This window comes from Sebastes umbrosus, chromosome 2 (genome assembly GCF_015220745.1).
Source record: "Sebastes umbrosus isolate fSebUmb1 chromosome 2, fSebUmb1.pri, whole genome shotgun sequence".
In the NCBI taxonomy this organism is placed as follows: Eukaryota; Metazoa; Chordata; class Actinopteri; order Perciformes; family Sebastidae; genus Sebastes; species Sebastes umbrosus.
Window position 1 is genome coordinate 35,344,901 of NC_051270.1, and position 25,140 is coordinate 35,370,040.

Below are 25,140 nucleotides of genomic sequence, written 5' to 3' on the forward strand. Positions count from 1 at the left end.
TTTTGCTGTTTAAATCAAAGTGTGTAATGTTGACATGGATATGAGGTGGAAAGTGAACCGAGGAGATTCGTGTTTGCATGACTCGACTGGTGACGAGTTATGTAAAGCTTTGATTTGAGGAAAACACAGTTTTTTAAGTAAACGAGAGCCGGTTGGACATTATTTATCCAATTGGATTCTAAGAAAATACACAAAATTTATAACAAACACTTAATCCAGATTTATGTATAATCTGCTTTATTTCCTACAGGTTTCTCATAGTTCTGGCCTGTCTGATCCTCAGCGTTCTGTCTACCATCGACCAGTACCAGGCCCTGGCTCACACAACACTCTTCTGGGTGGTGAGTGTTGAATTTAATTATATTTAAAAGTAACACCTTCGATTAACCATAAACAACATTATTTAGTCTCTAATTTGTCTCATTGTCAGATTGGATCTACCTCTAATAGAGGCTTTAGATTAAAAGATAAAGATGGTTTTAATCCCAATTGGACCATCCTAAAGGCCTTTACACAAAAACTTGCCTGCGAATATTACATGTCTAGGGCTTTTATTGTGAAAGGTAAGAACAGAAGGAGTGGATCTGGTATGCGCTGCTTTTGTCGAGATTGAAAGGAGTAATATGCTGTGCGTTCCAATACCCATACTGCGATACTATTTAGAATGCCAGAAAAACATGAAGTATGTCCCAATACATAGTATGTCAAATGTAGTATGCCGAAAATACCAGGATGTCTTACTGCATCCAGCGACATTTTGCAGTATAAAAGCCAGCATGCTTTTCTGGCTATTCTGACCCACTGGAGCCGATTCAAGCTGACATTGGGCGAAGGAGGGGTACACCCTGTACAGGTTGCCAGTCTATCACAGGGCTGACACATAGAGACAGACAACCATTCACACCTACGGGCAATTTAGATTCAACAGTTAACCTAACCTGCATGTCTTTGGACTGTGGGAGAAAACAGGAGAACCCGGAGAACATGGGGAGGGTCCCAAGCCGAACCTGTGACCCTCTTGCTGTGAGGCGACAGTGCTAACCCCTGCACCACTGTGCAGCCCATGACAAAAACAACAGTTCGAACAAATATATTGACGTGTGTGCCGCTGTGTAAAGGCCTTGGCCCTTGAGAGCAGGGTTTGGGGTCAGTTGGGTCAAGATTCAACCTGATATCACACCAAAGCGTGGAATAGACCCGCCTGTCCACCAGAGGATAGCCTGTCAGTGTCACGTTTTGCCTCGCAGAGACCTGAATAGTACACGCCTGTATTAACGTGCAGTATCACCAGGGAGCAACAAAGCCACTGACTTAAGATTTGGCAACAAAACCACTTAGTTAGGTTAAGGGAAAACGTCATGGTTGGGCTTAAAATAAGTACGTAAACTGAGTAAAACACGTACAGTAACAACGTAATGTCAGTACGTAACTTACAAAACAAAACACTAGCCACAAACTCAGGTCTCCCGCTTGCAAGTCCTGTGTTTGTTGGACCCGCCCGCCATAAGTGGTCTTTCTACTACGTAACTAGCTCTGAAGTCAGACTTCCGTCACTACACAACATGAGACAAATGTCACTACAAAACACTGCACCTTCATGCAGGCGTGTAATATTCACGTGTCGGCGACACAAAACATGACACTGACACGCTTTCTTCCGGTGGACAGACGGGTCTATTACACGCTTTGCCGTGATAGGGAATTTGTTGCTCAAAACTAAAGACTTTAAAGCTCTGTTCAGGCCAAAAAGTGTCTTTGTGAAACTAATTAAATAGGTGTTGCTGAAAGCTTGGTTATGTAGTGATTATTTATGGGGCTAGCTAGCTCGGTCACAAACAGAACAATAAGTTAACTTCATTCAAGAGACGTATTTGTATGCTGCTCTCTCACAACTGCAGTCTGCAGATCTCACGCCACATTTCTGTCGTGGGGCAGTTTATACTCCAGCACACCGGGGTTATATAAAGTTGGATGGAGTGACACAACTGATATGATAGCTCTCTAGTCCTTTTTGGACTCTCCAGGTCTCTTTTCCTTAAAAGATCATTATTTTCAATCGGTCTGAGGTATGAACTCACAAGTCCTGTAGTGCGTAGCAATCAAAGTCTGAAAGAGTGAAATCTGAAAGTAATCCCGGCTATAACAGCGATGGAGAGTCTGAAAAAAGAGAGAAAAAAGATGCTTTAACACCAGCTCCGAGACTTGTGGTATACTCCCATAAAGATTATATGGATTAGTGTAGCACTTAAATGAGCAAAACAACTTGTGTTCCCGCATGATAAAGTGCCTCACGTCGTGGTGCATAACTAGACAAATCTGCTCGTATCTACCTGATAACAGATTTATCCCTCACCTTCATGCCATTCCACACACAGCATCTGTCTCTACAGTCGACGGTAGCGATGCTCCGTAGAAGGTAGCAGAGCGCCGGCATAAGAAGAGAAAAAGAAGACAGCCAGCCTTGTAAATAATGCAGCTTTCAAAACATTAAAAGAATTCAAACAATCAGCTTCATAGATATTTTATGAGGTAGCATGCATCCCGAGTATTTGTTAAACCTTAAGGATGTGCTTGGACAAGAAAGAATTAATGTAAACAAACGTTTGTCTACAAGAAAACTCCACGGTGTATCTTTAATGATGCTGTTCAGCGGTCCGTGAACCACATGTGTCTGACAGATACTAGGCCGGTGATTGAGATTTGAAAGAAACTAAATCTCTATTTAATCTAAATGCTTTCTTCTGACAGCACATGTTTACATTGTAGATACAGCCTGTAGTCTTTCCTCCCTCCGCGGCCTCCTGAGCTCATCTTCCCTTTGACTTTCACCATCTGCTCAGCACTTCTGTTTCGTCTGTTTTTGTTGGCTGGCGTCTGCAAACAGGCCCGATTCTAATCTTTTGATAGTTTTGTTCCCATTGCCATGTTATATCAAAAATGATAAGGATGCTCATAAAACAATGCAGATACATTGAGTCGTTATAAAGTTCTTTGAAATGACACGCAACGTATGTCCTCATACAACGGCTCGTACAATATCTTATGAAGTTATTCCTCATTTTTTTGTGCATTTTCCTACGAATGTCCAGAAACACGTGTCAATTTACGCTCGTTACATGCGTAAAGTATTTTCAAAATAAACGTCCGTCTTCACAGGAAAAAAATTGGTTGGGTTTAGGAAAAGATAGTGGATTGGGTTAAAATAACTCCGGATGTGGCGTAACTTAAGTGACAAATAAATCAACGTTGACGTCTGGTTTCACACAGTATACCGGATGCCAGTATACCGGATGCCAGTCTCCTGGACGAAAGTCTGATGTTTTTTGACCCACCCATCCATCCTGACCTCCTCCCTACACGCCGTTTGTCGCTCTTTATACTTCCTGATTCACAATTACTTGGATTACATACAAATTGATTTTGTGAGATATATTACAAATTACAGTGCATTCACTTTTCGTAGCTACGAACAGTGTATGAAATCAGCCCGATGTTGGACAACCTTAATAAAGCACCGGATAAATCTGACAGTAAACAGAAATGTTAAATGAATCACAGTTTGTATAAAGTGGAAACCGCCTATAATGATGATGGTTACAGTGATCAACAGCTTCTATGGATCAAAAAGCCTGGGACAGAATCGTTCCGATACAATTGCTGTTTAGATAATCCCCTTATAGTAATCGAGTAGTCCGCTTATAGCATTCATTTTTGGTCCTCTCATACATGACAACACATGGAAAAACATTTTAAAACTATTTTAGACTAATGTTAGTTGAATTTTGTTTTGATTTTTACTTTACTCCCTTGATACTTTGCCTCGCAGACCGTCTGCTTTCCAGCTGGATACCTGAGGCTGGCGCTGCATGCACATTGATATTGTGATGGTAAAAGTAATTTCTCTGCATAAAAAACAAATGTGCATGGGGAAAGCACCTGTGATTGAAGCCGTCCTCGTCAAGTGGTTTGATAGAGCCTGGTCACGTAATGCCCCCAAAGTGAAACTTTGCTGTTCAGCAGAGAACGTGCAGTCCGGCGCCCTTCTCCTTCCGAGCGAGCGACGAGCGTCATTCTGCATGCACGCTTATGCTGCAGAGCACATACCAAACACTGCAATGCCTCACCCTTAGTGAAGGAAAAGGCAGAAGAATTGGCAGCGAACCACTAAATAGCAAAGCTGTCCGTTTCATAACTTCATGTAATAAATATACAAATGTCAATTAAATGGTAATCTGCATGAGAAATGAAGTACAACAGCAAAAATTTGGTTATAATAATCATCCGCCTATAGTGATCAATTTGACCCGAACAGACGTGATCGCTATGAGCGGTTTCCGCTGTACTTCCAAAGGTGTTGCTGCAACAACCAACACCATGATTGTGAAGATGTTGCAGAAACAACAAATAGCAAACCTCAGATTCTGTTGTTTGAAAAGCAATTTCATGGGTTGATTGACCTCACCGCTGCCTCACAGAAAACAATTTAGGGACAATTTGGGTTGGACTACATAGGCCTTTTTTTTTAGCAAACAATTTCAGGGCGTCCCGCTGGCCTCCGGGGGCAAAGGCTCCTCCTCTAAAGTCAATAGTAAATGGGATAAACTTAACCCCGAGACAGCAGCTGCTGAGCACAGGAACTGTTTGGGTGATGGGTGAGTCACTCAAGCTCAGACAAAAGAAAAGCCTAAGAAAGGATAAAAAGGACTTGAGGATTTTCTTTTAGGAGGCCCGGAGCGCGCCACATGTGACAAGTTCACCTTGGCCTGTGGATAATGGGATGAAATGGTCATGGGGTTTCATGAACCAGCACATCAAATCTCAAATCCTACAGGTTCACTGTTGGATTCATAGAAATTCAGGCTTGTGTGTAGTCAGACCTGTAATTATGAAGAAAAGTGTGAAATATGTTTACATTTTATGGCAAAATGTTTTTCCACTTAAAGTTTGCCCTGGAGATATTTAATCTTCTTATTCCTCTCTTCAACACAGATAATGAATAATTAATATTTGCCATGCTACTAAACCTACCAGAATCTCCAACATTCATCTTTCCGGTCCTCCGTCCCAAAGGGACTGTTTTGTACTTTGGGCTTTCTAGTTTAGAGCTTTGCTGTGACCCTGCCTCTCTTTCATTCTCTCCTCCCCCACCAGAAGCATCTTCTTTGTCTTGTTGCTTTCTTCCTGCACACTCAAGGTTAACAGAGACCACTCTGTTATTTACTTGGAGAGGGAGCGCTGGCTGACAGTGTTTGTAGTCATGTGTTTGGCCAGATGCTTGGCAGTTTGCCCAAAGGATCCACATTCCCAAAAGGTCTTGTTTGTTTTTGGGATCCAAAAATAAGAGTCAACTTTTTTTAAAGTATTGCTACATTTGATTTAATTCTGCAAAAGAAATCCTGGTGGTCCAAAATTATGTAAAATTGCATAGTTTTAAGTCAAAACCCCCAAACCCAATATCTCCTAGTATCTTTTATTCACTGTCGAAATTCAGAATGTGTCTTTTTATGTGCTGCATAATATGTAGGAGCATCCTGACTGGGACCTGAATGATACCCGACTATAGGCTACAAATAACACGGGAAAGCACTTTAACCATTAACACTAAACACACCACCTTAACACTGTAATGTTCCATATTACTGAGTAGTATAGACCTACTATAGGAGATGCATAGCCCAAGTATAATAATAGCAGTAAAACCAGCTGATTATGACTGACACAGTATAACATGCTTAAAGAGATAATGAGTATATAGGAATAAGTCACAAGAGATTGCTGATACCGGCAGATACACACACCGACATGTGAAGAAGAGGAGTACTGGCACTTATTTTTTTCCACTTCAAGCATGTGGTCGAGCATGAGGGGGATGAACCGAGGGTTGAATGGGGAATCGATGATGTGTTTAGGTGGAAAGATGTTGTGGAGTGAGACTCAGTATGGAGGTAATGACTACAGTAAGTGAGGTATCCTAGTTTTATTTCCCCCCTTGTGACTCCTGTAATGAGAGAGGAGGAGGTGAGGAAGGATTTGAGGGGTGATGGATGTGAGAACCGATATGGAAGAGAAAGGGTTTAGGGACAGGTAGATTGATGAGAGTATAGGTCTTTGTCCTAAACTTATAATGATTCATAATTAATTAGTTAATTTCTAACCAGGTGTAATATAGCTGTACACTGTAAACCCAAACTGTGCCTAATAGAGTTGCGAGAACACCTGCGAGAAGCATTATAATAACAATGTCCAAAGAACAAATATAAAGTACAAACTGCTCGCTCCAAAAATAATTTTCTGTTTAAAAGACTAATTTATAGAAAAAGTCTTATTTCCACCTCCTGCACCAACATTACCTGTGGCCAACAGGGCGAAAAATACAGAGGATAATACTCTTGTAACCAATTTAATGTCTGTGAACCAAATTCCAAAAATAATTGTCATTTCATAAAAGACATCTTTTGCAAAGGCTACTGATTTCCTAAAATATTTTGTCCTGCAGTATTTATGAAGTACCATGTAATCAGAGCTGACGCTTGGATCCATTTGGATTTACTCAGGTATTAGCCACAAGAGCAAGACCCTACCTGACCCGATTAGCAGCGGGGACTGCCCATTGTTCGGACGTCCCATTATTCCGAAACCCCAATGAAGTAGTTTGAAAAATGTCCCATCGGACGGAAATCCCATTTGTCTGACAGCCTATTATCCCGAAAACAAACAACCATTGTTCCAAAGGCCCATTGTTCCAAAAATACACTTTCCTGCACCAAACAGAGGCACATGGCTAATTATTATGCAGAATGACGTAGTCGGACCTTCCCAATTTTTTTTCCTACTGGCGAAGGCATGACCTGCCAATCTGCCTCTCATTAATCGTTGCCTCCGTTGGTTGGATTGGTTAGGTTTAGGCATGAGAAGTGAGATTAGTTAGGTTTAGGGTAAGAATATCAGGGTAAGCCAACCAGAGGCACAGTAGGGCGGGTCATGCCTTCGCCATGGTAGGAAAAAAATATCATGACCGGGAAGGTCTGATGACGTAATTCTGCATAATAATTAGCAATGTGCTTTTGGTTGTTGCACGGAGAGTTTGTATTTTTGGAGCAATGGGTCTTTGGAACAATGGGAGTTTGTTTTGGGGATAACGGGCTGTCGGACAAATGGGCGTTCGGTCTAATGTCCAATATTTTTCAGGCTATAGATTGTTTCATTGCCATTCCATTGCAAGGGCAACAGCTTTGGTCCAAGTTTACTTCCTGTCAGCTACTGCATCAACAACCATTGGAACAGGAAATACAAAGGGGCCCATTTAGAATGTCTCTGTTATCAAGTTTGAGAAGGTCTAAGGGGATGGACCCGGTCCCACTTGGGTCCTGTGTCGGGTCTCATTTCATCAGACCCAAGTGGACCCGTAAGGACACGATCTACATCAGCAGGCAGATGGTATTTGCTCACTTGTCATGCTGTCTGTGCTTAAACTTTTCATTATTCTGAGCACTTTTAAGGGTTTCTGTTCCACGTTGGCTTAAACGTTGAGCTAGACGGATCATTCTCGATTGTGGAAACAGCTGTTTACGATACAGTCTAAACTCTTCTTTCTGGTTCTGGAGTTTCGACCATATCACACAGTCTTCTGTTTCCAAGGTCAAGCTCAAATTTTAAGCCAACATCTACAGTTTGATGACAACTGACAAAATGTGTGTTATACAGTCAAAAGCTCTGGGACAAGCGAGCAAGTGGACTTAAAAGTCAACTTTCCAAGTTCAGAATGTGTCTAGTTCAACAGAAAACACCTGTTTTGATTCTCCTCTATGCCTGTTTCTGCTCCCATCCTGTTTGTTAATGTATTTTTTTTTTGGATAGATCATTTGTTTTTCAACCTTGAAGTAGAAATCCTCTATGAATAAATTACGAAATACAACATTTTACACATTCGCTTCCAAGAACACAATTTAACATTTTATTAATCCAATTTTTGTTTTACAAGACATGCTATTTTATATTCACTGACGTTTTTTAATCTTTGGCTCTGATGAAGAAAAACACCTCCAATAATTCCAAACTGGAAACGTCTCCTGCTGTACAACATGAAACACATCTTCTGCTTGAATCCCCCAGTTTGTTCCTCCCTGCAAACTGATCATGTCACCATTAAAATCTCTGAAAGGGCATTGAGTCTCTCTCAGACAGCTTCATTTCCAAATGCTTGTCAATGATTAAGAGACGTGTGGAGGTAATTGCATTCTCATTCACACACAGTTCATTAATTTCCACGTGTTGGTGTAATTGTGTGCCGTAATTGATTTTTTTAATCCATTTGTCCTCGAGGAGCACTGGAGGAATTGAAATGGAGCGGCTTTAATTGAGAAGCTCTAACTTCATGTCTGGCATTGGACACATGCTGTGGCTTGTTCCAGTTATTGTCATGCAAATAAAAAAATAATGAGTATAAGAAAGAGAAGAATAGGAGGAAGTAATCCAGATGTGGTATGGTACATGTGAATACTGACAGCAGCTAGCTTAGCTTAGCAGAAAGACGGGAAACAGGGGGAAATGTATTAAATAAATTACCAGTTGTTGGGAAATAATGGAAAATAATTATTTAATAATGATTATAATAAAGTAATTTTCCATAACATGTTGTGGTAAATATTGGAGTCATTTGGCAGTAATTCCAAAGTAATTTAAAATAGATCACTTGCTAACTATCACCTGATTACCATGACATTTGTGGAACTTTACAATTAAGTGTTACCAACTATCTGTCAAGGTTACAAAATCACTTTTTTCATCTATCAGGTCCGAGTACACGTAGCAGCGGAAGTAAAGAATGAATCAATGGTGTGGTACAAATTAAACAATGACAAATGGCGCAGCTGCTGATTGAGAATCAATAAACCGTAATGAATTACTGTGACAGGTTTGTGTGAGAAGCTGCACTTAACAAATAAGAGGAAGTTGAGAGAACAGTTGTGCAACCCGTCGCATCTATAATTCAACAGTATCTGTTTTAAAGCACGGCTTTTTGAAGTCTGAGCAGCTGTTCAGGTGTTGTTGCACTGAATAACCTGCAACAACATCTGATGTGTTTTGTTTTTTTCCTCCCACCTGTCCTTCTCTCTCATTTGTCTGCTGTGTTTCCCTCATTTCTCTGACAGGAGATCGTCCTTGTGGTGTTCTTCGGCGTGGAATATTTTGTTCGCCTCTGGTCAGCTGGCTGCCGCAGTAAATATGTTGGCATCTGTGGCCGACTGCGCTTTGCCAGGAAGCCAATATCTATTATAGGTGGGAACACAACCCCCATACACACACGTACAGTATATCTATACGCATGCAACACAAACAGACATGTCGCTCCCCACCCACACACAGTATTTAAACAATATCTGTAATATATCCTGAGCTTCATCCCAAAAGGAGATACCTCAGACAAATTCAGCATGAAATTAAAACTGTCACTGCAATATCTTTCTCTACCTTTTTACTCTTCAAATTGAAACCTCCAGGTGGATTTTTTAAATATGCAGCAATGAATATTAGCATTAATATTATTTGTAACCCCTTCTCACCTCAACTGATTTATAGAATCATTTTGTAATGAATAGATGACTTTCTATCGACTTTATTCTTTGACTTTTCCAAGCCTCACATGAAGGACATCGCTTGCTCTTGTTATGTTGAACCATTGTATATTGAACATCTGCATGCTCATGCCATATATATATATATATATACTTACAGCCCTTCATTCTCTATCAATACAGATCTGATTGTAGTTGTTGCCTCAATAGTTGTGCTGTCAGTGGGCTCCAAAGGACAGGTGTTTGCCACCTCTGCTGTAAGGTAAGAGACAGTGGATGTGCAGGTGGAAACGATGTGACCAAAAGTATGTGGACACTTTGTGTACTTCTGGTCTGGGGGGATTTTTTTTATTGTTTGGATTAGGCTACATAGTTCCATTCAAGAAAAATCTTAACACTAGAGCATGTAGTGTACTTGTATCCCCCTTCTTCCTTATATTTTTCTGATGTCATCACCCTAAAAGAAATTACAAATCCTAAAAGCAATACCCTCAATTTGAGTAAAGTGATTCAGTGTAATAATTTAGTTGGTCATTTTTAAATAAATCAACTTTCTTTAATGAATAGAACTCGTCAGTGCCTCCCTCTGTGTGCAATGACCGGGAGAGCAAACAGGATTTGACCACAGTGAAAATGTTGTTTTTAAATGACTAAACACCAACAAATGTGTATTGAAGCAGAATATTTCGGTTGAAAATACATGTTTTTGGAATTTTGGAATGGATTACATCTATCTTTGTTCAATAAATGTTGACTTTTGGACTTAACAATGCTCTGGAGTTATTGGAAATGTTCAGATAACACAAGTCTGAAACAATACTTCACAGCCACCACTGGAGTCTACTAATAATATACTACTAATGATATAAGTGGAGCCTGATCTTTATCTGCAACTGTGCAGAAATAATGGATTTAAACACAATGTGTTCTACTAAGTAGCAAAAAACACTTTTGTAGAAATCAACCAGGAAGTGTGTTATTACAATTTTAGTTATACATGTGCAAATGTAATTTTGGACAACCTCAGAGCAGACTAATCCTGGAGCACCCCCTGTGATCTTTGGCACAGGTTGGGAACCATTGTTTTAGACAATAGTGTTCTTCTAACTTTGTGGCAACAATTTGAGGAAGGCTCTTATCTATTTCAACATGATAATGCCCCACTGCACAATGCAAGGTACCATAAAGAAATGGTTTTCACAGTTTGCCTGACTTAAACAGGGCCCCGACCTCAACCGCATCCAACACTTTTGGAATGAATTGGCCAACTGTGACCTCACTAATAGAACAAATCCTGGAGCAAGACTTCATGTGGGAAGCTTTTCTAGAAGATTGGAGATTACAGCAGCAGATTCATGCCAGCCGGGTTGAACGCAAAGGCGTATGAGTGACACGATAATTGGCAAGTCATTTAGCGTGTAATAAGAACGCCGTTCCTGCTTTTGGCATGTCATTTGTACGCCATGTAGTCTGAACTGACTACAATGTAAACACATCTGCGTAAATATACACTCAGAGCTGGTGATGTACAATAATAAATGAGAAAGACGGCTTATGGCGGGCGTGAGGGGAGGTGGATGGGTCCAACAAACACACAACTTTCAACCAGGAGACCGGGGTTTTGTTTTGTAAGTTACGTTACTAACGTTGGTGACATTTGTGATGTGTTTTCCCTATTTTTGTTATGTTTCTGTACATATTTTACTTAGTTTACATTGTTATTTTAAGCCCAACAACGACATTTTTCCTAAACCAAATGTAGTGGTTTTGTTGCCTAAACCTAAGTGAGTGTTTGTTTAGTTTCAGATGTTGCTGTAGTTTTGTTGTGTGGTGTACAAATGACACACGAAAAGCCTAAAATGCGTCCTCATGAAACGCAGAAGGTCCCTGTAATGTTGTGCTATTTATACGCCGTCCCGTGAGATTGGGTTGTTAATGCCCATGGATTTGGAATGAGATGTTAAACGATCACATTTGGGTGTCCACAAACGTTTGGCCTCATAATGTGTGTACATACATACATACATGCATTTGTTCTAAATACAATGTCGGCATGTAAATACTTTTGTTATTTTCCAGAGGGATTCGCTTCCTGCAGATCCTGCGAATGCTCCACGTGGACCGGCAGGGAGGAACCTGGCGTCTCCTCGGCTCCGTCGTCTTCATCCATCGGCAGGTACACAGTCACACCTTTGAAAACACATCAGGTCCAAAGCCATCAGGGTTTCTGATTGTTCTGACATGGGATTTATAGCCTCTCATCGTCATGTGTTATTTTTCACTACTATACGGTGCAGATTCTTCACATGGGAATGTATATTATACATCAAAATGGATATACAGCAGAGCCAGAAGAAAAGACCCACTGTGCAGTAGGTTAGGGCCATAAACTCTTCTGCTGGAGATGACTGCAGCCATTCCAGAGTGTCATTCAGCTCAGAGACAGAGGTGGCTGTGATTATCCCCACTGGCCAATATAGTTGTCCTCCATGTCTGTATAAAAGCAGAGTGAGGAAGGTGAGCAGAGCGTCAGGGATGTTGCTCATCCAGCACCGCCTGCTGTGCTTCCTTGTATTGGCCTCGGTTGATGACTATATTGCTCCCGGTAATCATCAACAGCCATTGACCTCAGCTGTAAAGAAAGAGAGGCACAATTCCAATCCGGCCCCTACATCCTCCCACTCTGTGGTGGACTGAATTCTGTTTGTAGTTTGTAGTCACACTCACAGCTCAATGAAGCTCCTTCTTTAAGGTGGAGGTTATCAATACAGCAGCCTTTTCAGGACGAACTTCCCTCTCTCCGGCAAGGAAATAAATATCAGAATCAGAAATACTTTATTGGTCCCCTGGGGGGAAATTGAGTTACGTTTTGCTCCTGTTCTAGAATATAAATATAAATATATAAAAATAGAGAAATCATAAGAAAATATAAATAAGAAATATATATAACAGTGCAAATAATAATGCTGAAAAATAGGTTCTATGCAAATAATATAAATGCATGCATTTATAAAAATGCAAGAATAGTGTAAAATAATAACATTAGTTTATATGTTCTGTATAAATAAATGCAGTGTTGCACAGCTGAATTATTGCACTAAATTATTGCACAGTTGAAGATATAATTCATTGTGGGGTTATAGCTCCTAGGGGTAAAACATAATAAATATAAGTTGTGTATATATATATATATATATATATAACAATTTACAATCTAATGAACATGTCTACCGTTTATATTTATTTCATCTATTTATTCCGCTATTTAACGATTATATGCTATTTCAGTATATAATTATTAAATAATATTATAATAAAGTCATTTTCAATAAATATTGGGGTAATTTGGCAGTAATTCCAAAGAAATTTCAAATAGGTTACTTGCTAATTATCATCTAATTACCATGAAATTTGCAGACCTGTAAAATGAAGTGTTACCCAGAGATATATATTTTCTTTCTTATTCCATGAGTCATCTTGTGAAGCCCTCAGATTTATTGAACCCCAGGTTGAGAACCTGCGGTTTAGGCTGCGTACATGACCAAAATAATATTTTACAAAATTAGCAAGATTTCAAATTCGTATGACGTTTCCTCCACTATCCTACACCTGTATTTCCCATGCATTCAGGGTAGTGGAGGATAACAAGTCAGCACTGGTGTAGGTTATATAAGGGTTTAAGTGACCACTCCACACTAGTTGGTGCACCCTTCACACACATGCACAAATGGAGGCAGATGGGAGATGGTATACAGTAAGTGTGTAGAGGCCAGAATGAGTTTGACCTTGGGACAGGCCAGCTTATAATTAGTCCTGGTCGGGCTTTAAAGGCGTCAGATGTGTCGTGTAAGGGGGAGCTTCTCTGTCAACACCAGACACTGGATATTATGTTCAGCCATCCCTTCCCTAAACATATGAAACTGCAGCCCTTCTGTGTTAACAGCTGGAGTTTTTAAAGTCAATGGCGTTTCAGTCACTTCAATCAGTATCCAGTCTTCGTGTCATTACAGCATTTAAATACACGCTGAGTAGCATTCTAGTGCTTGTGGCTTGTAAACACAATTTGCACAGTTGCTCCTCGTTTGCTCGCTGGCAGATTGGAAGCACATGTTTCCTGAATGTCTTTGCCAGGTCACAGTCAGCAGCAACATATGTACTGAACCTCTGGGAGTGACTCAAAGAAGATGTACCTGCATGCATTAAAAGCTGTTATTTCCAAGAATCACGCACTTCGAAGTTGCGAGCAGGGATGTTAGCTGAAGGTGTTACAGCCTCTCGTATTCAAACGCCAAACATTCAGAATGTGTCTCAACAAAAATGTATAATTTGAAGAAATACAGACTCAGTTGCTGGGTACCAATGGACCATAAGTACTATTTGTATATGGTAATGTAAGGATGGGTTTATGTTATTTCAAGGGAGGTAAACACAGGTTTTTCGAATAATCTGCTGCTGCTCTTCCGTGGCGCTCTGAAAAATCCGGGAGTGACAGTTTTGGGCCGAGAATCAAAATAAGAATTTCACTCATCAGGAATTCAGTCTGGTTTTAGTGCGGTGAGTGCCCCGGCACTCCGAGTGGTTAAACACAGTTTAAATTACGTAGTAGGTGAGTGCAGAGAGAATGTTCACTTAAAGAGCTCTTTCACAAAGCAGTAGTCCAATTACAGTCAGACAGGATAAGAGCCAGCCCCAATTAGAGCTCCAGAGCAAATCACAGACAGCCCCTTATTGAATCTGCAATGAGATGCTTCATAGTTATTTTAAATACACCGAGAGAGATCAGCTGTCTGGGTTTCAGACTCATTTATATTGATTTAGTGCCCATCTGACTCCAATCAACACCCCTCCAGTGATTATTACCCAGTATACTTTCAGTTTAAATTCGGTTGCACTTGTGGTTCCTGCATAAAACATAATGGTAGTTTAAAACTCTAGACATTTTAGTTGCGACTAGGGCTGTCAAAGTTAACGCGATAATAATTTGTTTCTAACGCCACTAATTTCTTTAACACAATAACGCAACTTGCGATATTCAGGTTGTAGCAGGATCAATTTTAAAAGCTTGAGTAAAGATACTGGCAACATATGAAACTATAAAACCTAATGAATCCACTGGTACCAACCATGTTATACTAGCTTGTCATGAAGGAGGTTAAATAACACTCCAAACTTGCGCTACATTTTGGCGAGAAAAAACTTGCATGGCCATTTTCAAAGTGATCCCTTGACCTCTGACCTCAAGATATGTGAATGAAAATTGGTTGTATGCGTACCCACGAGTCTCCTCTTTTCAGACATGCACACATCATGATAATCACATGCAGTTTGGGGCAAGTCATAGTCAAGTCAGCACACTGACACACTGACAGCTGTTGTTGTCTGTTGGGCTGCAGTTTGCCATGTTATGATTTGAGCATATTATTTAATGCTAAATGCAGTATCTGTGAGGGTTTCTGGACAATATTTGTCATTGCTTTGTGTTGTTAATTGATTTACAATAATAAATATATACATACATTTGCATAAAGCAGCATATTTGCCCACTCCCATGTTGATAAGAGTATTAAATACTTGACAAATCTCCCTTTAAGATACATTTTGAACAGATAAAAAATGTGCAATTTAGTTGTGATTAATTGGGATTAAATATTTTAATCAATTGACAGCCTCAGTTCAGACATTTAATCTAGTTTTAGTTGACATAAACACTTGACATTTTAGTCATCAAAAGATTAGTATCGACAAAAATGTTTCAGTCAAGACCAAGAATGAGCATTTTAATCAAACGTCACAAAACTGCCTTCAAATCAAATTGCATCCAATTGATTTTAGGCTAAAAAGAGCTGGCACTGAACATGAGGCACAAAAAGACAGGTTGTGTGATTAGAATGCAGCTTTGCAGAGAGGGTGTCTGGTCTGATGTTGTTAATTTGAGCAATACATCCAGGCATGAAACATGTCCTGATTTGCATATTAATTTTGAACAAACACAATTCAACAAATGAGGCCACTGGGTGAATGGAACATATGGTCTTTACAATAGACACCAATTATAAAAGCAGTCGTCAACAACAACAACAACAGCCAACAACGGCGGTGTCAGAGGTGCTGATTTAAATCTGTAATTTAAGCCTTAGTGGTGGTGTGTCACTACAATATGCTATGTGTTATATTAATTTGTGTATACAATATGTTGTACAGTACCATATAAACCAAATAGACTACATCAAGCAGGCATGGAGCCATTCAAAATCGACCTAACTATTAAATGTATGTAGCAATTATGTTACGCAGGCTTTAGTGAGGATAGCATGTCAACAAATCCCATAAAAAGACCAAAATGATGAATTGACATGAATGAATTGATCCTACCGTACTGACAACTGTTATCTGGGGAGCTAAAGCCTGATATAACTTATTCCTTTGTGCTATGCATATCAATGAGCCACACCGGTGCACTGGGTGACATGTTTCTTCATTACAATGAACACGACCACTGTAGTTTATTTTGAGCCAATCCCACATGCACCGTCCTGCTGACATAGATACTCACCAGCACAATACGTGTGTATTAATCTGTGGCTGAAAATAGTTAAAGGTTCTCTAAGCGACAGTCAGAGCTTTGCTATAGCTGCAAACAACTATTTGCTTCGTAAGGGGCCGTTCACCTGCTGCGTCTAAAAACGTGTGGAAAGCCCCAGCTGTGCCGCTTTCATCCTTTTATCCGAGGTGCTTGGGAGAGAAGCAACCAAAACCTGCGTGCTGTGGGTGATGATGATGATGAAGAAGGTGCGGTAATTTAGCAGTAAGCCTCACTGACTAAACTAAACAAAGTCAAACAAAGATAAATGCATTTCCAACACCGTAAATCCCTCCCAGTAGCTTTACTGCTCGATTTCTAGTCAAGTCAATCGTATTTGTATAGCCCGAAATCACAAATTTGCCTCAGGGGGCTTTACAATCTGTACAGGATACGACACCCTTTGTCCTTTACAGTGCGACCATCTCATCGGATAAGGAAAAACTCCTCCACAAAGAAAACCTTTTAACAGGGAAAAAAATGTAAATTAGAAGAAACCTCAGGCAGAGCAACAGAGGAGGAATCCCCCTTCCAAGATGGACAGCAACACAACCTCCTCTCCACGCCGAATAGATAGAGCCAGAGTAACACAACCTCTTCTCCACGCCAAATACAGTAGATAGAGCCAGAGCAACACAACCTCCTCTCCACCATGAAACCAAGAGAGACGACCAGATTTTTTATTTTTTTTTAATTTCTCTGGGTACGTTTGGCTGACTTTTCAAATGAATGTTGTGACGTTCTTGGAAGGAAAGGGTGAAGCAAGTAAAATAGTTTGTGGGACAGATCGTAAAGTTGTGGGGAGCCCTGCACTAAAAGGATTAACTTCTGTTCCATATATTTACCAAACGGCACAGCCATCACGGCCAGAAAAAAAGCGTTTGGGAACACTTTTGCGTCGCTCCTGCATTTGAGCGCGTCTACATTGACAACAACGGATTTGAGGGCGCAAAAAATGCGGCATGTGAACGGCCCCAAAAGATATAGAGTTATGTCTACCTGAGCAGAGAATGAATTCACGCTCCCTCTGTGTGTGTTGTAATCAGAGCTTCTCTGTGCTTTGTTGACATAGCTGGGCCGGCCGTGCGTGCCTTACAGTGCATGTTAGTGCCCCACTGGTTAGCTCACGGCCGACGTTCTGCACTGCGCTCGTATGGCGGTTACAGACACCGTCGTCATTGCGGAAGCGTAGCACTGTTGCCGTTGTTATCGCACCATTAGCTGCGAACCCAGGCTCAGCCATCTCCATGTTGAGAGTCGTGGGGAGCCACTAGATATGCTCTGAATCTCTAATTTGGCGCCGTCTAAAAAAGTGAAATGACCCATTTTTCAAGATTTATGTCTTCAGTAGGAGCAAATGGGCTTGGGGCTGAGAGCTACAGTATTGAGAAATGGACTCACACATTGTTGGTTTTGGTCTTTTCATGGGATTTGTTGACTATGGGAAAAACATAGGATAATGCCAGCCTTATCCTTTAAGTACATCATCCTACCAAACTGATAAGTAGCAGCTTAAAGTGTGTATCCACTTTTAGTTCGCCAGCAGAGCCAGCAGAATACTCAGAAAAAAAAAAAAAAAAAAAGATTTTAATCATCATATTCACAGCACATTTACATGAATATTCACATCCTTATGTCATATTAATAGCAAACAGCCACACTAGTCTCCAGGCAGTTAACTGGTAAAGTGATATAACTGATACATTGTGGCAAACAGGAGGGAAGATTCACAGTTATATCATTTTATCTTATTCTGTTCTTTGAAATTATCCCTTTGTTGTTTATTGCTTTTAAAATATGTCATACATTTGTGCATGTGTATTCCAGGAGCTGATCACTACGTTATACATTGGCTTTCTGAGCCTGATCTTCTCCTCGTACTTTGTCTACCTGGCAGAGAAAGATGCAGTGGACAGCAGCGGCTCCACCGAGTTTGGAAACTATGCTGATGCCCTTTGGTGGGGAGTGGTAAGAATCTGTGTGTGGGGGTGTTTGTGTGTGTGATGGTTGTGAGGAGCTTAGTCAAAAGTCAAAAGTGTGTTTTTTTCCACCATTGTTAGACCAATATTGACATTTACACCAGACCTGGTCCAGTCAGAAAATTATGAGGTTTAATTGACCGTGTTTTTATTGCAGAATTTTGAATTAAAGGGTAACTTCAGTATTTTTCAACCTGGACCATATTTCGTCATGTTTTCGCGTCTAAGTGACTAATGGGGACAATATTTTTTTTAATTGTTCCATCAGATGTGAAACAAGGGCAAGCAGCGTCAATGTAACGTTACGTTCAATAAAAGTTTGCACAACATTATGGAAAGGACCCGCCAGAGAAATAAAACATTTTCTTACCTTTCTCTTGTTCCGGACTGTTTGTTATTGTGTCCAAGTCCCGCTCAAGGAGAGTCTCATTGTGAAATCTGAACATCTGTAATCTCTGGCTGAAATAAATAAGGCGGCCAAAGACCTCATCCACATTGTGGAAATCATCTAAATATTCAGCCTTGACATTGAAAGTATTTAGATAACTTTCTGTACTCCAACACAACACAACTGTCTGACCAGCACGTGCGTTTCCACCGTTGTCTTCTTGCAACACGTCACCTCGCCAGATTTCAGAACGAGATTTCTGCTTGTGCGAGACTCCTTCCATAATGTTTACAGACAATAACAACAATCAGAGCCTGCCATGGCAAAAACAAGCACTTTAAGTGGACGTTAAAGGTGGTGTAAGCTTGCCCCAATGCGATTACATTGCAGCCTGTGAGCAGCTGACGTCTCCCTCAATACCGGACCAATTTCAGAAATTGTTGTCAGTTAGACACAAAAACATGGGAAGATAGGGTCCAAGTTGAAAAATACCAGGGTTAACCTTTAATTCATTTATCAAAGGAATAGTTTGACATTTTGGGAAATACACTTGAGATGAGAGGATTGATTCTGCTCTCATGTCTGTACAATAACAAGCTGTAACCAGGGGACTATTTGCTTAGCTTAGCATAAAGACTAGAAGCAGGGGGAAACATCTAGCCTGGCTCTATCCAAATTCTGCCTACCAGCACCTCTAAAACTCATTATGTGTATTACTCGTTATGTCTTATTTGTTTAATCTGTACAAAACCCATAGTGTGAACAGAACACATCTTAGCTAAGCTAAGTTAACCACATGCTGGCTGTAGCTTTATGATTAACAGACAGACATGCGAGTGGTATTGATCATCATGTGACTCTCGTGAAGATGGCAAATAAACATATTTCCCAAAATGTCAAGCTATTCTTTTAATTACCAGTTAATTAAGTCAACTTCGATGGCTATTTCAATGATTTGTAAAGTACATTCTTCATCACACATTATCACATTTAGATCAGACTCAGAATATATCTTACTAACATTGACATTAATTGTATTGTGTTTAAAAAAAAAGTTTAATTGACTCATCTTCTACATGTTGTTTTACTCACTTTCACGTCTTGCAAAAAGTAAGATTTTCCAGAAAACACTGTCTTGTTTTAAACAGAATTTGGCAAGTGAAAGGTCATAACATAAACTGTTTCATCTCTACTACTGTTGATACAGTAGGAGTTGTGTGAGAACCCCTGGGCACATCCAGTGGGCCGCTAATACAAGCAGCAAAACAAGTAGTGCAGAGAATACAGGATGGAAATTTATTTTCAGACAATAAGTCACCACCCACTCTGCTTTCTGGAAACTTCAGGGACTCTGATATTAAAAAACGTACACAAACAGCAAAGTCAGAACCACTTCTCTCATATAAATGATGGTTTATTTTGCAATATTTACGCATTATATACCACAACTTTTATCAGGTTTGGGTCCACTCTCACACGCTCACAGTCGGTGTTGGATACTCTCAGTGCATGAAGATGTTAGTGGGAGTCAGAGGGGGTGAAAAGGTTGTGGTTGTGGTTGGAGGGTCAGGGAAAACGTAGACCTTGTGCGCTACAGCAAACACTCAGAGTAGATTGATCACAACCAACTAGAGCTGTTTATTGTGTCAAGTCCAAAATCATTGACATGCCAAGCATGTTGACCATGTCCTTATGAAGCTGTGCTAGAAGTGGTTTACTTAGTTTAAATGTCCTTTCGCTGCTTCTTATTAGCCACGCTAGTGACATGGCTCTATGGATGGCAATATCGGTCAGTCAGTCGGTCCACTTTGGTCTAGATTAGGGCTGTCAATCAATTTAAACATTTAATCAGGATTAATCACATGATTGTTCATAGTTAATCGTGATTCATCGCAAGTTAATCACACATTTTTTATCTGTTCAAAATGTACCTTAAAGGGAGATTTGTCAAGTATTGAATACTCTTGTCAACGTGGGAGTGGGCAAATATGCTGCTCTATGCAAATGTGTGTATTATTATTGGAAATCAATTAACAACACAAAACTTTGATGAATATTGTCCAGACACTTTCACCGGTTTAGCATAAAGAAATATGCTCAAATCATAACATGGAAAAACTCTTGCCTCAAACTGCATGTGATTATCATAATGTGGGCATTTCTGTAAAGGGGAGACTCGTGGGTACCCATAGAACCCATTTTCATTCACATATCTGGAGGTCAGAGGTCAAGGGACCCCTTCGAAAATGGCCATGCCAGTTTTTCCTCGCCAAAATTTAGCGTAAGTTTGTAGCGTTATTGAACCTCCTTCGTGACAAGCTAGTATTACATGGTTGGTACCAATGGATTCATTAGGTTTTATAGTTTCATATGATACCAGTATCTTCACTCTAGCTTTACAATCCATGAAAGATCGATTGCTTCGATGCATTTAAGAAATTAGTGGTGTTAAAACAAATTTGTGTTAACTTTGACAGCCCTTGTCTAGATATAACTGTTCAACGGATTGCCATGAAATGTTATACATACATGCATGGTCTCCGAAAAATGAAGCCTACTGATTTGGGGGATCCTCTGTTTATTCCTCTAGTGGCACCATGGTTCACATTTTTGGTTTGGAGTTAAATGTCTCTACAACTATTGGATGGATTGCCAAGAAATTTGGCATAGACATTCATACTTCACTCAGAATGAATCGTAATTTGGGCGGCTCAGGGGGTAGAGGAGGTCGTCCTTTGATCACAAGGTTGGCGGTGTGATCCCTGGCTCCGCCTGTCCGCACGTCAAAGTGTCCTTGAGCAGAACATTGAACCCCAGGTTGTTCCCCGGGCGCTCCTAAATGCTTAGGATGGGTTAAATGCAGAGGTAAAATTCCATGTATGTGACTATAAAAATGTGTTTATTTTTTAAATAACTTTGGCGATGGCTTAACTTTTCCTTTAGTGCCATTATCAGGTAAATTATTTAATTTAATTAGTATAGTACTTTTGCTCATGACTAAATATTCTACCTACAAAACTGACATTTCCATCAACCTCACCTGTACTTTATATTAAGTGCTAATTAGAGATCCAATCAGTGATTGTTTTTAATCAGAAAACTGAGAAGCTTTGGTATTAGCCAACACATACTGTACATGAAATAGCATACAGAAGCCTGGTTGAAAGCATTTTATCATTTAACACAACAGCATGGTACGGCAACTTGAGTGCAAATAGCAAAAACAAGCTCTCTAGGATTGTTAGTATGGCAGGAAGGGATGATCGGCAAGTCACAGAAACAACTCTGCAATATATTTGACATGCTGTACACAGGAAGGCTAAACATATAGCTTCAGATACCTCTCATCCACTACACTCAGAGTCTGAGCTGCTCCCGTCTGGCTATCGATTTAGGGTCCCGATGGTCAGCCGCAACATATAGAAGAAGTCTTTTATTCCCTTTGCCATACAGGCATTGAACTCAGAGTGACTGCGTCAGGGAACATTTTCTATGTGTATTTGTATGTTTTAATCGTGTGTTGTATTATGTGTATTGTATGTAACTTTGCTATATTAGGAGAAGATAAAGACAAATTTCCACTGAGGTGGACAATAAAGTCAATCTATCTATCTATCTCTAGAGTTGGTCTGGGTCAAACTGAACCATGGTTCGGTTTGTTTCAAGCGTGACATTTTTTTGGGATGGTTCAGACTTTCGGACCAATTACAGGAAGTTCTGTCAGGCTGTCTGCAGAACTGGAAAAAGGAAAAACAACAAAACAAAATGAGCCGTGGTAGCACACGGGGAGAGGAGGAGACCAAATGATTAACTGACATTTGGTCAGACGACTTTACAGATAGTCAGATGGAAAACAATTCAGACACTTTTCAATTATTTTCCGAGTGGATTAGTGAGAGAGGATGTGAGAGGACGGGAGAGCCCGTCTACAAACCAATCAATGTCAAGTATAGAGAGACACAGCTCACTTGATGACGACAGGACGTAGGTACAGTGTGTCATGTAAAGTATCCGAGTGCACTCGCATAATTGCAATGTGAAAGCAAAACTAAGCAGATTAAATGTATGCAATGAAACAAAAACGCAATCTATGGTTCAGACCTTTCAGGTGTGAAAAGGCCCTTAGTTTATAAGTCAAGTAACACCTTCAGGAAGTCAAGTCTCACACCAGTTAAGTCTCACATCCTCATTTTTGTGACTTAAGTATAACTCAAGTACAAAATGATGTGAAATTGAAAACCCAATATCTCCTAGTATCTTTTATTCACTGTAGAAATTGAGAATTTGTCTCTTTATCCTGCTGCATAACATGTAGGAGCATACTGACTGGGACCTGAATGATACCCTGATATGATACTGTAGGCTACAAATAACACAGGAAAGCACTTTAACTATTAACACTAAACACACCACCTTAACCCTATAATGTTCCAGTAGGAATGTTATTATAGGCCGACTATAGAAGATGCATAGCCCAAGAACAGACAGAGCATTCTCCAGGGCAGCTTCCAGGCTTTGGAACTCCCTCCCACAACACATTAGAGACTCTGATTCCCTCACCCTATTTCAGTCCCGCCTCGAGACCCATCTCTTCTCCTCTGCCTACTCCTAGCCTCCCTCCACCCCCTTCCTTAACCATTTGTCCGTGTGTATGTATGAGTGTGCGCCTGTGTGTATCGTTTGTCTGCTGTTTGTCTCACACCGTTTCCCGTCGATAGTGTTAAGCGTCTTTGAGTACCTGAAAAGCGCTATATAAGTCAGATGTATTATTATTATTATTATTACATAATATAGCAATAAGATTACAGCTGATTATGACTGACAGTAAAACATGCTTAAAGAAATAATGAATAAACAGGAATTAGTCGCAAGAGATTGCTGATGCTGGCCGATACACACAGCAACATGTGAATAAGAGGAGTACTGGCACTTATTTTTTTTTCCACTTCAAACACTGCTCTTGCAACAGCTATTAACCAGATGTCGACAAGTGTTGAAACATTCCTAACAGCACTGTCAGTTCTTTTACAGAAGGAAACTGCCAGAAGGAAGCTTCTTGTATTAATTCCCATGTTTTTTTTTGTTTTTTTCCAAGGTGACAGTGACTACCATTGGTTATGGAGACAAAGTGCCACAAACCTGGATTGGAAAGACCATTGCATCCTGTTTCTCAGTCTTTGCTATTTCCTTCTTCGCACTGCCTGCGGTAAGTGGAGAGAGAAATTGCTGAACGAAAGCATCTTTCAAGCTAAACTGTGCTGTTTCCTTCAGATTAATTCCTTCTGAGCCACTTTTGTAATTAGTTTGGTCTTGTTTAGTATGTATTAAGAAAACACAAAGTGCCTAATTTAGTCTTTAGTATAGCTATGATTTACAGCATGTGTAAATCACAAATCCTTATTTCAAAGCTTGCTCGCACATGTTTTACCAGCCGCTGCAAAGATTTGAAAGGATTACAGTTAAAGAGTGTTGAGAAATGTACTGTCATAGTATTGTGACTTAGGTGCTGTAAGGACCTTGACAGGCTGTACAATGGCTTTACATTGTACTGTAATTCTCCTGCTGCAGCTCACAGGATTACATAAGATTTTTATAATTTACGTTACTGGATGTCTGTTAGTTTCAATTTGATTTAAATATTTTCTGTGTACTGTGGATGCTGAGCATAGACTGTATATAAAAAGTGGATGATGTCACCATGAAGTCACTGTGGACTACGGTTTTGAAGCCTTAAGATCGTCATTTGGCTGTTGCCATCTTGTTTTTTTTAAACCAGAAGGTACGCGACAGGGTGGAGCTAAGTACAACCAAACGCTAAATAAGACATTTTTAGGTGACCAAAATGTTACAATTAACTTTCATGAACTGAAGACACACTGTGAAAGGGTTAAACTTCTGAGACGGAAACATGGACAACTCTCAGAACGCCGTGGTAGCGACCTGTCAATCACAAGATAGCCACGCCCTAAAGCATCCCCTGCTTTATGGTCTATTTGACTCTAAATGGGACCATAATTTACTAAATGAACATCATGCTGTATTGAAGAAGACTTGAAACTAGCGATTGAGACCAGGAGGTAATAAATCAAGTGAGATGTAGGCTCATTTTCTCATAGACGTCTATACAATCAGACTTCTTTTTGCAACCAGAGGCCACCTCCTCGCACCATCTCAGGTCCCAGGACCTTAAAGTTGAGATATGCAGTAAAGATTAACAATAACAGCAACTTTGGTCTAAAAGTTTTGTGCATAAATGGAACCGGGACTCATCGGAAGGCGTATAAATACTATGACATTACACGGACATTTCGCATGTCATGAGTACGCATTTTAGCCTTTTCCCGTGTCATTTGTTCGCCGCACAAACGTCCGCATTTAGGTTTAGGCAAGAAAACCCCTATCTTAGGTTCAGGCAAGAAAAACACTTAGTTAGGTTAAGGGAAAACGTCATGGTTGGGCTTAAAATAAATACGTAAACTAAATACAATACGTACAGAAACAATGTAACACAACTACAGAAAACGCGTCACAAACCTCAATAAAGACTGTCACTAACGTAACTTCCTGGTTAAAAGTCGGGTGTTTGTTTTACCCATTTACCTCCCCCCTGGTAAAGGA

At 40.1% G+C, this 25,140-nt stretch overlaps 1 protein-coding gene and 1 long non-coding RNA gene across 4 annotated transcripts in view; one reads left to right on the plus strand and one right to left on the minus strand.

The window, feature by feature from the left end:
• The window catches only part of kcnq1.1 (potassium voltage-gated channel, KQT-like subfamily, member 1.1), a 64,982-nt gene that overhangs the window by 13,253 nt on the left and 26,589 nt on the right, over positions 1 to 25,140 (plus strand). For all 3 annotated transcript variants that reach the window (XR_005205305.1, XM_037759235.1, XM_037759234.1), the window contains exons 2-7: positions 251 to 341; positions 9,153 to 9,279; positions 9,759 to 9,837; positions 11,655 to 11,751; positions 17,983 to 18,123; positions 23,618 to 23,728. Coding sequence is in view for 2 of the 3 variants with exons in the window: in XM_037759235.1 (XP_037615163.1) it covers positions 251 to 341; positions 9,153 to 9,279; positions 9,759 to 9,837; positions 11,655 to 11,751; positions 17,983 to 18,123; positions 23,618 to 23,728 (646 nt within the window). In the remaining variant the exon portion in view is untranslated. The remainder of the gene's footprint in view (positions 1 to 250; positions 342 to 9,152; positions 9,280 to 9,758; positions 9,838 to 11,654; positions 11,752 to 17,982; positions 18,124 to 23,617; positions 23,729 to 25,140) is intronic.
• On the minus strand, positions 1,179 to 25,043 carry LOC119481932. Its single transcript, XR_005205321.1, has 3 exons — positions 25,013 to 25,043; positions 8,754 to 8,756; positions 1,179 to 1,386 (listed from the first exon to the last, which is right to left on the minus strand). It is a non-coding gene; the product is annotated as an uncharacterized LOC119481932 (long non-coding RNA).